General features: G+C 43.7%; 1 protein-coding gene across 9 annotated transcripts in view; it reads right to left on the reverse strand.

The window, feature by feature from the left end:
- mast2 (microtubule associated serine/threonine kinase 2) overlaps window positions 1-15,772 on the reverse strand; it is a 349,172-nt gene that overhangs the window by 12,390 nt on the left and 321,010 nt on the right. For 6 of the 9 annotated variants that reach the window (XM_033028662.1, XM_033028659.1, XM_033028661.1 and 3 more), the window contains 6 exons: window positions 14,160-14,323; window positions 9,487-9,767; window positions 8,026-8,241; window positions 5,629-5,855; window positions 5,369-5,491; window positions 1,067-1,203 (listed from right to left, as the gene is read on the reverse strand). In XM_033028662.1, coding sequence (XP_032884553.1) covers window positions 1,067-1,203; window positions 5,369-5,491; window positions 5,629-5,855; window positions 8,026-8,241; window positions 9,487-9,767; window positions 14,160-14,323 — 1,148 coding nt within the window. The remainder of the gene's footprint in view (window positions 1-1,066; window positions 1,204-5,368; window positions 5,492-5,628; window positions 5,856-8,025; window positions 8,242-9,486; window positions 9,768-14,159; window positions 14,324-15,772) is intronic. The other 3 variants (XM_033028660.1, XM_033028658.1, XM_033028664.1) reach the window with 2 other exon arrangements.

Consider the following 15,772-nt stretch of genomic DNA (forward strand, 5'->3'; position numbering starts at 1 on the left):
CATGTCTCTGTAATTCCCACAACATCATACTTGCCAATTTCTAACTGAGCCTCAAGCTCGTCCACTTTATTTCTTATTCTTCGCACATTCATATACAACACTTTGACCTCCGTATTCACGTCCCCCCTCGCACCGCTCGCAATTGGCCCTGACCTTACTCTTTTATCCCTTTCGAACTTTCCTTCCCTTTAATTCGAGAATCTTTTGTAATTTTTCCTATACTCACTTCCCCTTCAACTCCATCTTTATACCCCCAATTTGTCAATCCCTCCCCCCCACTATTTAGTTTAAACCCACACGTGTAGCCCTAGCAAACCTGCCTGCCAGAATGTCGGTCCCCCTCCAGTTAAGGTGTAACCCGTCCCTTTTGTACAGGTCACCCCTACCCCAGAAGAGATCCTTGTGGTCTATAAGTCTAAACCCTTGCTCCCTGCTCCAGCCCCTCAGCCGCACATTCAGATCCCCTATCTCCCTGTTCCTGTCCTCACTAGCACACGTTTCGTCCTCTCAAGCTTTTTGCGTAGCCTCCTCTCCTCAGCCTCCTCTCCGAACACTCTCGAGCCAAAGACTCACACTTTACTCACAAGGCCGCTCCCTTAGAGCAGTCTTGCTTATATTGACTGATAATTTGCCTAATTTACAAACCAAATTCCTCAGTTTTAAACTGTTTTTCCCCTGTGACTTACTCACCTTCCCCCACGGGCTTCAGCCAATCAGCACTTTTCCCTGCTTTTCTTTGTTTCGGCTTGTCCAAGATCCAGGTAAGCTCCTTTCACCACTTTGTCTGATGGAGTGTTCAAATCTCCACCATGTATTGGATGACAGTTTGGATCATCGATATCCTTCTAATCATTCCTTCTGAATTCCATTCCCAGCACACACATGCCTTCCCTACCCTGTCCTCCATAAATTATACACATAGGTAATTCTTATGTAATCAATGCCAGCAAAAAAATTAAAACCCTATCCTCATTTCAATAATAATGCAGATGACTACCATATAATCAGTAAAATTTGGAGTATAAATATGCAGATGATGATATTTAACATTCTTGGGGATAAATACCTCTCTTGGCCATCTTTTGTTTTACTCTTCTTATTCCTCCTTGCCATCTTTGACTTGTGAGAAGATCTTCGAGCTGGCCCAATCTTGATTGAAGTATTCTCAAAAGGAGTTGTTGATATTGAAACCTTGTTTCCACTCTATGAATATAAATTCATTGGAATTTATATTTGTGTCAATGATATTGAGCTTATTTGAATACACATTAATGCTACATTTGAAATAATAAATGGCAAGACATGGTAACGTTTTTAAGGTAGAAGCATGATCCAAAATCAACCGACAAATATTTTGTACAGATTTTGAGATTTTCAAATCATTAAGAAATTCAAATCAGTCCAGTTGGCCAGATTTTAATATCCCAATATACAGTTTAAAGTGAACTACACATTTCTACAGTGCAGTTCTATTTTGTTTACGCAGAACAGTGAGACAAACACAATTCAGTAAATAGAGAGCTGCGGTTTTCACACACAGTGGCAGCTCAAAGAACATAGGGACGGGCACTTACTCTCAATTCCCTGAACTTAAAACAATAAAGTACCTTTCTAGATTTAACACTCTGCTTCCTTTTTTTAATACGCCGAATGATTAGCCTAAATGAACTTCTGGGGTAGAAACATCCAGATATACCAACAACATACTGTTGATCAAGATGGCGTCGCGTGCACAACGCGAGGCTCTGCGTCTCCGTAGTTTTTGCAATTTAGTTTTTTTCCTGTTAATCATTACCTTAGTTTTCGCCCGGAGCACTGGAGCGAAGACTCTGTACGGCCGTCAGGAGCTACTAGAGCTCGGCCGTCTCTGCATAACGAGCCCCAGAAGCGACTTTCAACTGCCGTCGGAGATCGCCAAGACACCGTGGTCTCGCGGGCCAGCTCCCCCGACAGGAAGTGCCCGGAGGCGGCGCAGGGACCGCAAACAAAGACGTGGGAAGCGAGGAGGCTATCGAGCTAGGCTGAAATCAAACCCGCACCAGCCAGCTCTGCCCAGCATTTTCCTCGCGAATGTCCGGTCCCTGGTGAGTAAAATCGACGAACTACGGCTGCGGATCACCACACACAGAAGGATCGCTGACTGCAACGCCATGGTCTTTACTGAAACATGGCTCAACGGCAACATCCCAGACAACGCCATCGAGCTGGAGGGGCGCACTATCTTCAGGGCCGACAGAACAGCGGAGGACTCCGGTAAGACCAAGGGCGGCGGACTGTGCATCTATGTGAATAACACATGGTGTACGGACGTAGTTAGGATTGGTAGTCACTGCTCTGCTGACCTGGAATACCTGATGTTAAAGTGCAGGCCCTTCTATTTGCCCAGAGAATTCACATCGACTGTTATCACTGCAGTCTATGTACCCCCGGACGCTAATGCCAGGCTAGCAATGGAAGAGCTGCAAGCTGCTATCAGCAAACATCTATCTGCTCACCCAGAGGGGGCATTTATTGTTGCGGGTGATTTCAACCACTCCGACCTTAAAACTGTACTCCCCAGGTTCCATCAGCATGTTTCCTGCCCAACCAGAGGAAACAATATTCTGGACTTAGTTTATACTAATATTACTGAAGCCTACAAAGCCCTTCCCCTCCCCCACCTTGGTCAGTCTGACCACCTCTCTCTGTTCCTGCTCCCCAAATATACACCTCTGATCAAACGTGTGAAACCTACCATGAGGACAGTGAAGGTTTGGCCTGAGGGGGCTGTCTCTGTTTTACAGGAGCAGTTTCAGCAGACAGACTGGAGTCTGTTTGCTACCCAGTCCACCTTCAATTCACAAGTGGACATCAACTCATACACCTCAACAGTTATGGACTATATAAAATTCTGCACCGATAATGTCACTACCCACAAAGAGATAAAGACCTTCCCTAACCAGAAGCCTTGGATGAGCAGGGAGGTCAGACTCCTACTGAAGGCTCGCGATGCCGCTTTCAGATCTGGCAACGCTGAGGGATACAGCTCATCCAGGGCCAATCTGAAAATGGGAATTAGGAATGCCAAACTCAATCACAAACGGCGGATTGAGGAGCACTTCCAAAACAACTCTGACCCCAGGCGCATGTGGCAAGGAATCAAATCCCTTGCCGATTACCAGAAAGTTAACACCTCCCCCAGACAACGCCACCCTTCCTGACGACCTAAACCATTTCTATGCTCGCTTTGACCGGGACAACAAAACCCCAGCCATCAAAGTTGCTCCACCCCCGAATGAACAACCCCTCAGTCTCTCCATCTCTGCTGTACAAGATGCACTGAGCAAGGTGAATGAGCACAAAGCTGCCGGCCCCGATGGCATCCCTGGCCGGGTGCTTAGGGCATGTGCTGGACAACTATCCCCAGTCTTCACCGACATTTTCAATCTCTCACTGGCCCAGGGTGTTGTCCCCACTTGCCTCAAGACATCAACCATCGTGCCAGTGCCCAAACAGTCAGCCACAGGGAGCCTCAACGATTTCCGCCCAGTGGCACTCACCCCTGTCATTGCTAAGTGCTTTGAGCGGCTGATCTTGGCTCACCTCAAAGCCAGCCTCCCCCCCACACTGGACCCCCATCAGTTTGCCTACCGGGCCAACAGGTCTACAGAGGACGCCATATCGGCGGCTCTACACTCTGCCCTGACCCACCTGGACAACAACAACTCCTACATCAGGTTGCTGTTCATTGATTTCAGCTCTGCCTTTAACACTGTCATCCCCGCCAGCTTGATCACCAAACTCAGCGGACTTGGCATCTCCACCTCCCTCTGCAACTGGACACTGGATTTCCTCACCAACAGACCAGTTTGTTAGGGTCAACAACCTCACCTCCTCCACTATAACACTGAACACCGGCGTGCCACAGGGCTGTGTGCTCAGCCCTCTCCTCTACTCCCTCTTCACCCACGACTGCATCCCTAAGTACGGATCCAACGCCATCATTAAGTTTGCTGACGACACCACGATGGTAGGACTGATCAGTGACAACGATGAGTCATCCTACAGAGAGGAGGTCCAGCACCTGACAACCTGGTGTGCCAACAATAACCTCGTCCTCAACTCCAAGAAGACGAAGGAAATTATTGCCGACTTCAGGAAGGTCAGAGGAGGCAGTCATACCCCCATCCATATAAACGGGACTGAGGTGGAGCGCGTCTCCAGCTACAAATTCCTCGGGGTACATATCTCGGAGGATTTGTCCTGGTCCCTCAACGCCTCCAAGCTGATCAAAAAGGCACAGCAGCGCCTTTACTTCCTGAGGAGGCTCAAGAAAGCCCACCTGTCCCCCCAGATACTGACCAACTTCTACCGCTGTACCATCGAGAGCATCCTGACCACCTGCTTCACGGTACGGTACAGCAGCTGCACTGTTGCGGACAGGAAGGCACTACAACGGGTGGTGAAAACCGCTCAGCACATCATCGGTGCTCCACTCCCTGCCATGGATGCCCTCCACCGAAAACGGTGTCTGAGACGGGGTGGGAAGATCATTAAAGACCCCTCCCACCCCAACCATGGACTGTTTGCCCTCCTCCCATCAGGGAGACGGTACAGGAGCCTCAGGTCTCGTACCAGTAGGATGAGGAACAGCTTCTACAATTATACCATCACATTGCTGAACTCGGAGTCCCGCCGATAGATTTCTCCGGTCCCTCCGTCCCCATTGTTTAATTATTCTGTATTTTTGATTATTCTGTATCTTCTTTTTTTTAAATTTCTATATGCACTACTACGGACTGACACAAAACTGCATTTCGTTGTACCCATATTCAGTATTTGTGCAATGACATTAAAGTTGAATTGAATTGAAATTGTTCCTATGTTCCTCAATGGCTGCCCCTAATCTTTTATCTATCTCGTCTTGTTTGAGATTCTCCCACTAATGCAAATATCTCCATATCTACACTGGGTTGCTTCTATGGATCTTACATGTTTCAATAAAATAACGTTTTTAAGGTAGAAGCATGATCCAAAATCAACCGACAAATATTTTGTACAGATTTTGAGATGTTCTACATTCCAAAGAATATAAATCTAATTTCTTTAGCTCCTCATGACGATGATAGGACAAGCCGGGAATTAATCTAGTGAATCTCTTTTGAACCACTGCTTTCACCTTTCTAATGGAAAAACTCGGGAGAATTCGTGAGTAACTTGGGAAAGTGCGACAGGCCTTTAAAACCCCATCCAGATTGTGGAAGGAAACAAACTCAAACAGGGGAAAACACATGCAGTCACGGAGAATGCAAAGGCAACTTGCAGAAAATGTGCAGATTGCACACGGACGCCACACAGACGGCATCAAGCATGTGAAAGTGGATATTACCTTTAATATGAGCTCCACCACTTCTGTGTGCACCAGGCCATGGACGGGTTCTCCATTGACGTGGGTTATCAGGTCCCCTGCACGTAGGCCAGCATCAAGGGCAGGCCCATCACTCTCCACATGCTGTAATACAAAGAAGGGTATTAGGCAAAAGGAGGGTACAGTGAAATGGTCAGAAAAGGTAATAGCCAAATCTAGATTTGTCTGTTTTATAAGCAACAGCATGCTTACTTATTCGGAAACAAGATAAATCTACCTACCCAAACCATGTGGTGAACTGTAAAGATATCACTCTCTCCCATGTATACTCGTATAGCACGAAGGGTAAAACCATATTTTTTCCCAGCTCTGTGGATAATGATTGGAGGCTTCAGATTGCTTACTGCAGGAGAAAAATCTCGGCTTGGTGAAGAATCCCGTGAAGATGGATTGGACGACAAAGAACGTGGTGACATAGGGCTGGCTAAAGGAGAACCAGTATGATGATCTATGTAAACAATGGATAAAAAAGTAATTACTAAATAAGTCTTCTTATAACGGTTTAATTATCAAAAAGTAACCTAATTTACGGCCTAAACTACATTCAACTCAATATTTTATCTATCAATACAAGTGAATGCATTGATCTTTTGGGAATCTTTCTACAGAACTGACTTACTTAAACAAGAATCTGTTTAAAAATATTATAATGTTGTCAAAAAGAGTTAAAAAAGTATATTTGTAATACAAATGGGATCAATAATTAACAGCATGGCACAGAACTGTCAAATGTTTGGTTTTATACGCAAGATATTTCCATGAGATACTATACAACACAATAGAAGAAGACAATAATAAAGGATTAATATTTTAAGATCAAGAAATCTCAAAAAGATTTAGTGGTATAATTCTTAATTTTTTTGTTTGAAAATCTCTAGAATTAACATTCAAACCCACATGGATCAAATCATATTAACAGAAGAAATACGTCTTGCTAAGCAGAAACAAGTAAGAAATTAAAAAATAACTGAATAATGCTTTATTTTAAAGTTTAAAGTGCTACAAGTTTAACATGCAACTTGGGGAGAACTGTGATCCCGATACATATTTCACTTATATATCTATCTATATACTTTTAAAACTCTATGTGTGTGTGTGGGTGTGTGTCATTTTGCCTTTGAAACGTATCTCCTCCAAAAACAGATGCAAAAACACGGAGATTTTTACATATTGCGGTAGGGATTTAACCTATGATTTCGGAAATCCACTCCTTTCTAAATTTGATCAATTATTTCCCCAGATTTTGAATAACGTTGTTCACAAAACTCACTTTAAAAAAAATAATCGCCGCTTGCCAGCTGCTGAGGTCACAATGCTCACATGCCCACCAATTGCCTCCTAGCCCCGCCCCCCTCGCCGCTGTGGATGAATGCAGCTGCTGTCAACGCACATGTGCAGTTTACTACGAGTCACGTTACGCCCCCCCCCCCCGTTATTCAAAACGCGCAGAAAGAACGAGCGTTCTGCAGATCCGTAGGTCACAGCCGCCCGCTCAAAGGAGGCCACCGCTTGCTTCTGAATCCTCTCCGTTCCCCCCCCCCCCCCCCCTCCCGATCGTAGAACATGGTGGCGGCGTTATTATGCACTTGGTCTACATAATATAAAACTCTGATCTTGGATGTGGATGTATTTATTTGTGTGTGGATTTATGTGTTTGTATGTGATTCACATCTCCTCGAAGGCCCGATGCACTAATGGTGAAATTTTTACATATTCCGGTAAAGATTTACCTCATGATCTCGAAAATCACCTCATCTGAAAATTTGATTCATTATTTCCCGAGCTTTTTACTAAAATTGTTCACCAATCTGAGATCTTTTTAAAATCTAACAAGCTGAAGCGCGCTGGATGTCGCAATGACTCTGCTCCTTGCGGCGAGCTGCGCAGAATTTTCAATGCGCAGCCTGCTGGGCGCTGTTTTCCAAACTGCGAGTTACGTGGCCCAGCCAAATCCCCCCCCCCCCCCCAGGGCTCTGGATTGAAGCCATAAACACGTGCTCAAGTCGTGCTACGCGCGCCGCTGGGCTCCTTGAAATTCTACAACATGGCGGCGGCAGTCGTTATCGCAGCGCTGGCTCAGGGAAGCGCAGTGGAAAAGTGGCCGTGGCGGCCGTCACAGGGGACGACATATACCCAAAACTATTATCCATCACAAGAGAATACAGCAATGGTTATGTTAAAAATTGAGCACAACTTGTTGCTATAATAAAACCTTAAGACTTAATGTTAACTTCTTTAGTTTTCAAAAAGCTGAAATGCCAATATATTATTTCATTGTACAGTGTGCCATATATGTCACTTATTCTGTCATCTTTCCCAAGATCCAAGATGGCACCCAAGCCAGGTGACTCTTTGTGTGTTGGTCCCAGAAGTGGATCAGGAATCACGCATTACAATTACTCCACTCTTTTACATTGTGGATGGCTCAATTGTAATCATGTATTATCTTTCCGCTGACTGGTTGCAAGCTGACTGCACGCAACAAAAGCTTTTCACTGTACCTCGGTGAAAGCACGTGAAAAATAAACTAAACAAAAAATATTTAAAACTGTTGTTTCTAGCATTTATAAACCATTATAAATCAGTGTTCTCTCAGGAACTCCAGCCTTAATCCTCACCTGAAGGGATCATAAGGGACAAGGCGGTTGCAGAAGCTGATTTGATCACTTTATTGACAGGTCTGGAGGTCCGCTTCTCGGTCGATTCTCCAGATAGTAGCCTATGTCGAGCACGACGGACAGCTAGGTCACTTATTGCTTTTGGAGTTGAAGAGTCTGATGCCTCTGCACTGTTACTACGGGACCTCTGATCAGTTAGGTCAAAAGTGCTGCCTGCTGGAATACAAATTAAAACTACTTAACAGTAGCGTAGGTTGTGCAGTCAGTGGCAAAAAAATGACATCTGCCATTCATTGCATGAAAAGCAAAAGCTGTAGACTCTGCAAAATCTAACTTAGGAAAGGATTACGAGGTCTGGTGTAATATTTGTTCAGTTTCTCTCTCCACAAATGTTGCTTGACCTGCTGAGTATTTCTGGATAATTCTGTTTTTATGTCGCCCATCCACATCCATGGACATTTGGATTTTCAACAAGAACTTGTCGTAATTGAAAATTTGGAAATTTTAGAACAATATAAATTGGGCAATTAAATATACCTCAGATCTAATACGTCAGATCTAAATTAACCAAACAGATCTCAAGAATCTTACTGAGAAACACAGAATGTAAACTAAAAAATGTAGATGCCAAATCATGTACAAAAATCAAGATAGATTGGATTAAAGTTGAGATATACAAGGAAAATAGCAAAAAATAACTAAACAAATATTTCAATATTTGCAACATGAGGTTTTGGGGCTCAAATCCTGCAAAGGTAATTTTTTGTGACAATTTGCTTAGCTATAATTAAGTCAACAAAGTGCAACACATGTGTCCTTTCTTCCCATGAATTGTGAGGAACCTCTCACAAGTTTATAGTACAATATTTTCTGTATATATTATCTTCATACTTCCACTATCCTTTTTCCTAATTACCTTCATTTTGTTAATATAATTTCCAATCTCATTTGTTTCACTGATCATTTAAACTCTAGTATTGCTAACTATCTCAAGTATTCAATGTCCTATTTCCTCCTCATGCTCTCCAGAGCTGTAACCCAAGTAGCAAAGGTCCCAAAATACTCTCCACATTAAATTCAAATCACTTGATCAACTTAATCACTTCATATTTTGTGTAAATCCTTCCAATCATAAGTAACACATTTTGACAACTCAGTCTATTCTTACAATCTGTACTCTGACGTTTCCTTCTAGCTAATTCAAACAAACTTCTCCCTCATGATCATGTGCCATTATTTCTATCTTGTTAAGAGTGCTTTGTGCAATCAACTAAAGTATCTTAATTTTTTTTCTCTGGTATGACCTGCTTGATTCCATATATGCATTACCTAGGTAACTCATAATGCTCTCAGTATTTAACGATGGGCATTAACCATTATCATTCACATTCTGGAATAAAGAAATTAACGACAATTGCTGATCTACAGTTCTTTGAAGCATTTTTGAAGGATGTACATTACCAGTCAAAGTCGAGCTGCTGATATTGCTGATTGTTGAGGCAGGTGTGGCAGGGCTAACATCCACCTGCAGAGTGAGATCTTTCTCTGTCGGCTGTTCTGGAATAATTAAAGATGCATCTTCCCACGTTCTGGTTGTTTGCTGCTTCTTTCCTTCTTCGTCTGCAGATATCGAAAAGCGTGGCATCTCTATCAGCGTTGAGCAACGGCGCCTCACGGTTAGTGGAGGGCTGGAATCACTCTCCGTGTGAGATGATTCTGACAATGACAAGCGCTTCCTGATACTGAAGGAAGATTTTCAGGTGTTAGGAAGCCATAAATCAGGCATAAAATTACATAAAGTAACATGTTTTTATGCACCATTGAATATGACAAACACTGCAACCTCAAATAAGCTCTGAACTACAGACTATTATTGCTTTATTATTGTTTTTTCTGTACACATATGTGTGCATGTGTGTATACGCGTGTGTGTTTGCACACACTGAACTTTTATTTCTCAAGTTTATTATATTGTTTACAGTGTACTATGTTTACATATTCTGTTATGCTACTGCAGGTAAGAATTTCATTGGTCTATTTAGGACATCTGACAATAAAACACTCTTGACTCTCTCTTGACTTGACCATCAAGCCAATTAGGGTAACCTCATAGTGAAATACCTGTAACTAGAAAAAAACCACTCTTGCATTCATACATAAAGACCCCATTATTTAGTGCCTGTCCCACTAGCGAGCGACTTTTCAGCGACTTTCTTCGACCTTCAAGCTCGAGGGCACTCGCCTGAAAAACTTCGAGCTGGATCGACCGTCAGCAATGAAATCTCGAGCTGGATCGACCGTCAACACACACAAACACATCGCAAAGACGGGGGCCAGGCAAAGCGGGGGAGCGCTGTCTGAAATTCGCACCCGCGGTGAACAGGAAGGTAAAAGACGGCTGGCACAGTGTAAGTCCTTTAGAGAGCGCGTGGGGCGGGGGAGGGGGAGAGAAGGGGAGAGAGGGGGAGAGAAGGGGAGAGAAGGGGGGGGGGGGAAGGGAGGGTGGGGACAAGGAGTGGAGACACTTTTAAGAAGCCAGACAACTTTCAATAAAGTTTAGCGTGCATTTAACATTACCATTAACAAGGTCGGGTTTCCTTGGTTCTGAAAACTCCAATGTGCCAATCTACGGCTACCCTCGACTGCCTATAACTACATAGCGACCCAACTTCACTGCACTACGAGTTCAAAGAACCATGCCGACCAATTTTTACTTGCGGAAACATTTTCAGCGAGTATGCGGGAACTTCACTCGATGAAGGAGAGTTACAGTGACCTAGTGTCAACTCCTAGGACCAAGTGTCAACCATGCTGCGAGTTTGAGTCGAGCGCAAACTCTTCTAAACTCGCAAATTAGGTCGCCACAGTGGGACAGGCCCTTTAGAAAGGAGGTGAGGAAGAACTTCTTTTTGGGTAGTTAATTTGTGGAAGGCTGTGGAGGCTAGATTAGTGGATATTTTTTAAGGTAGAGATAGACAAATTTGTGATTAAAATGGGTGTCAAGTGTTATGGGGAGAAGGCAGGAAAAAGGATTAGGAGGCAGAGATCAGCCATGATTAAATGGCGGAGTAGACTCGATGGGCCGAATGGCCTTTCTACTATAATTTGTGAGGCACTGTTTCTACATGATTTCTCAAACCAAACCCTCTTAGACATCTAGTTGTTTAAGAAGGAACTGCAGATGCAGGAAAAATCGCAGGTAGACAAAAATGCTGGAGAAACTCAGCGGATGAGGCATCATCTAGGGAGTGAAGGAATAGGTGACGTTTCAGGTCAAGACCCTTCTTCAGACTGATGTGGGGGTGGGGGGGGTAAGAAGAAAGGAAGAGGCGGAGACAGTGGGCTGTGGGAGAGCTGGGAAGGGGAGGGGAAAGAGGGCGAAAGCAAGGACTATCTGAAATTGGAGGTCATTGTTCATACCGCTGGGGTGTAAACTATCCAGGCGAAATATGAGGTGCTGCTCCTCCAATTTACGGTGGGACTCACTCTGGCCATGGAGGAGGCCCAGGACAGAAAGGTCGGATTCAGAATGGGAGGGGGAGTTGAAGTGCTGAGCCACCGGGAGATCAGGTTGGTTATTGCGAAGTGAGCGGAGGTGTTGGGCGAAGCGATCACCAAGCCTACGCTTGGTCTCACCGATGTAGAGCAGCTGACACCTAGAGCAGCGGATGCCATAGATGAGGTTGGAAGAGGTGCAGGTGAACCTCTGCCGCACTTGGAAAGACAGTTTATCCTTGGATGGAGTCAGTGGGGGAGGTAAAGCGACAAGTGTAGCATTTCCTGCGGTTGCATGGGAATGTACCAGGGGAGGGGGTGATTTGGGTGGGAAGGGACGAATTGACCAGGGAGTTACGGAGGGAGCGGTTTCTGCGGAAAGCTGAAAGCTGAAAGGGGAGGAGATGGGAACATGTGGCCAGTGGTGGGATCCCGGTGGAGGTGGCGAAAATGTCGGAGGATTATCTGTTGTATGTGACGGCTGATAGGGTGGAAGGTGAGGACAAGAGGGACTCTGCCCTTGTTACGAGTGGGGGGATGGGGAGTGAGAGCAGAGTTACGGGGTATAGAAGCCTCATCTATACCCCTAGATGCATGGTAAGAGCCTCATCTATAGTCGAAGAGGGGAACCCCCGTTCCATAAAGAATGATGTCATCTCCGATGCTCTTTGATATCTAAGCTGCTTGTATATCACATTACTTTTGAAGAAGTGCACATCCAGCTGGGGCACAGGGAAGAGAGTGAAAACGCGGGCGGGGAACAAGCTACATTGAATTATCCACTTTTATGGCTTACAACCCAACGGTATGAAAATTGAATTATCTAACTTTAGGTAACTAATATAGAACCTCCCCCTCTTCCCCCCTTTCCTGTGCTCTCCAATATCTCCCTGTCCCTTCTTCTCCCTCCCCCCCACCAACAGTGCCCTCCATAATGTTTGGGACAAAGACCCGTCATTTATTTATTTGCCTCTGTACGCCACAATTTGAGATTTGTAATAGAAAAAAAAAATCACATGTGGTTAAAGTGCACATTGTCAGATTTTAATAAAGGCCATTTTTATACATTTTGGTTTCACCATGTAGAAATTACAGCAGTGTTTATACACAGTCCCCCCCATTTCAGGGCACTATAATGTTTGGGACACAGCAATGTAATGTAAATGAAAGTAGTCATGTTTAGTATTTTGTTGCATATCCTTTGCATGCAATGACTGCTTGAATTGTGGAGTACAGAGGCAAATAAATAAATGATGGGTCTTTGTCCCAAACATTATGGAGGGCAATGTATATTGCCTAGCCAATCAAAGTGCTGGAGTAGTTCAGTCAGTGGTCAGTGGCGGGCAGTGGAAGAGTGGGCTGAAAGATGGCAGATGGAGTTTAATGCTGATAAGTGTGAGGTGCTACATCTTGGCAGGACAAACCAAAATAGGACGTACATGGTAAATGGTAGGGAATTGAAGAATGCAGGTGAACAGAGGGATCTGGGAATAACTGTGCACAGTTCCCTGAAAGTGGAATCTCATGTAGATAGGGTGGTAAAGAAAGCTTTTGGTGTGCTGGCCTTTATAAATCAGAGCATTGAGTATAGAAGTTGGGATGTAATGTTAAAAATGTACAAGGCATTGGTGAGGCCAATTCTGGAGTATGGTGTACAATTTTGGTCGCCTAATTATAGGAAGGATGTCAACAAAATAGAGAGAGTACAGAGGAGATTTACTAGAATGTTGCCTGGGTTTCAGCAACTAAGTTACAGAGAAAGGTTGAACAAGTTAGGGCTTTATTCTTTGGAGCGCAGAAGGTTAAGGGGGGACTTGATAGAGGTCTTTAAAATGATGAGAGGGATAGACAGAGTTGACGTGGATAAGCTTTTCCCACTGAGAGTAGGGAAGATTCAAACAAGGGGACATGACTTGAGAATTAAGGGACAGAAGTTTAAGGGTAACATGAGGGGGAACTTCTTTACTCAGAGAATGGTGGCTGTGTGGAATGAGCTTCCAGTGAAGGTGGTGGAGGCAGGTGCGTTTTTATCATTTAAAAATAAATTGGATAGTTATATGGACGGGAAAGGAATGGAGGGTTATGGTCTGAGCGCAGGTATATGGGACTAGGGGAGAATACGTGTTCGGCACGGACTAGAAGGGTCGAGATGGCCTGTTTCCATGCTGTAATTGTTATATGGTTATATGGTGGTGGTGATACCAGCAACTCCTGGTGTGGACATAGTGATCCTCTACCAGACTACATTCTGTATCTTGTGCTGTGCTACTTTCAATACTTCCAAGTGCTGTTCAGTTTGAAGAAGCACAAATTAATTGGATGCCAGAGAACAGTGAGAGGTAATCAAGAGGGGGGATGTCTTGCCCGTTTTTGACCTGATGTTATTAGACTTCAACAGGAACTGCAGACAGCAAGTACTATTCTCTCCTGTCCATATAATTTGATTTCAACATCAATTCTAACCAATTCACACTATTCTTGAGACACAATTCACTCAGTCCCAAAGGTGATCATTACCAACAGATATTCCTGTAAATTTTGTACAAATACAAGCACTAATCAATCATTTTCTTCTCTGTGGTGACAGTATATTACATAGCCTATTTTACTTTCAATTTGACAGCGGGCAGTTAACTCACATTTCAGGAGAACCAATTATCCAGCTCCTGTCTCGTGTCTTCAGACCACTGAGCCCATCCAACCTGTCTGTTCTGTCCTCCTTCTCTTCACTGAAACTGCGCTTGGTTGGGGGTGGTGTTTTCTTCTCTTCATGCAATGTAAGTCGTTCCATGCTACTGTAAACCTAAAAGGTCGGGAGACTTATTAGTTATTGCGTCTCTGAGCAATAATGGATTTCAATTTACAATTAATAGTTGCAGAAATTCAGACTAAAACTTTAAGACAAGCAAATTCCTTTAGCTAAAATTTAATATCCCACAACTGACAATAAATTTGCCCTACATACATGTACAGACCAAATTTCCTAATTATAAATAATTATCATCCAATTTACTGAGAGAGTAGCAGGATCTTGCTGTGATTTCCAGATTTTACATTTTCTATTGACTGCTCGCAACAAAATATTATTGGTTAAATCCTGCGGACTCTGGCCTGCATTCCACAATGCCCATTCACTCACACTGATACTGTTTAGGTACAGGAACGTATGTTGTTGGCTTGAAGAGTCCTGGGCTCCAACAGCAAGGTCAAACGGTGCAGAGGCCCCACAACATATAAAATGCCAGAAAAACATTGACAATCAGTATAGGAGTAAAGAGGTTCTTCTGCAGTTGTACAGGGCCCTGGTGAGACCACATCTGGAGTATTGTGTGCAGTTTTGGTCTCTTAATTTGAGGAAGGACATCCTAGCTATTGAGACAGTAATTCACGAGGTTAATCCCCGGGATGGCGGGATTGTCGTACGAGGAAAGATTGGAAAGACTGGGCTTGTATTCACTGGAATTTAGAAAGATGAGAGGGGAACTTATAGAAACATATAAAATTATAAAGCACTGGACAAGGTAGATGCAGGAAAAATGTTCCCAATGTTGGGTGAGTCCAGAACCAGTGGCCAGTCTATGAATAAAGGGGAGGCCATTTAAAACTGAGATGAGAAAAAAGGATTTTCACCCAGAGTTGTGAATTTGTGGAATTCTCTGCCACAGAACTGTTCAGTCAATGAGGCCAATTCACTGGATGAATTTAAAAGAGAGTTAAATAGAGCTCAATATATAGCGGAATCAAGGGATATGTGGAGAAGGCAGGCATGGGTTACTGATTGTGGGTGATCAGCCATGATCACAATGAATGGTGGTGCTGGCTCGAAGGGCCAAATGGCCTCCTCCTACACCTATTATTTTTCTGTTTCTAAAACTCTGCCCCTCCGTCATTGCCAGACTGTCAAAGCTCAGTCAGTTTTACATTTTTTAATGTTTCCAACAGTGAAACATATAATCATTAAAAATTAAGTCAATGCCATAGAAACACATTTTAAATTAAAATATTCTAAAAACAAAGGAAACAAAATAAAATTAAACCTTTTTACCTCCAGACCAACAATTGCCACTGAAAACAAATGGACCTTTAATTTGAAGCAGGTCCCCAATGTAAAATCTGGGAATCACAACAAGATCCTGCTACTCTCTCACTTCTGCTTTTGACAATGCAAGGAAGTAGGTTCTTGTCTTCTTCCTTTTAAATGGGATTTTTTTAAATTTCCAGTGTTTATCAGCAAGATACAGGCCAATGACTG

Source organism: Amblyraja radiata, chromosome 10 (assembly GCF_010909765.2).
Source record: "Amblyraja radiata isolate CabotCenter1 chromosome 10, sAmbRad1.1.pri, whole genome shotgun sequence".
Classification (NCBI taxonomy): Eukaryota; Metazoa; Chordata; class Chondrichthyes; order Rajiformes; family Rajidae; genus Amblyraja; species Amblyraja radiata.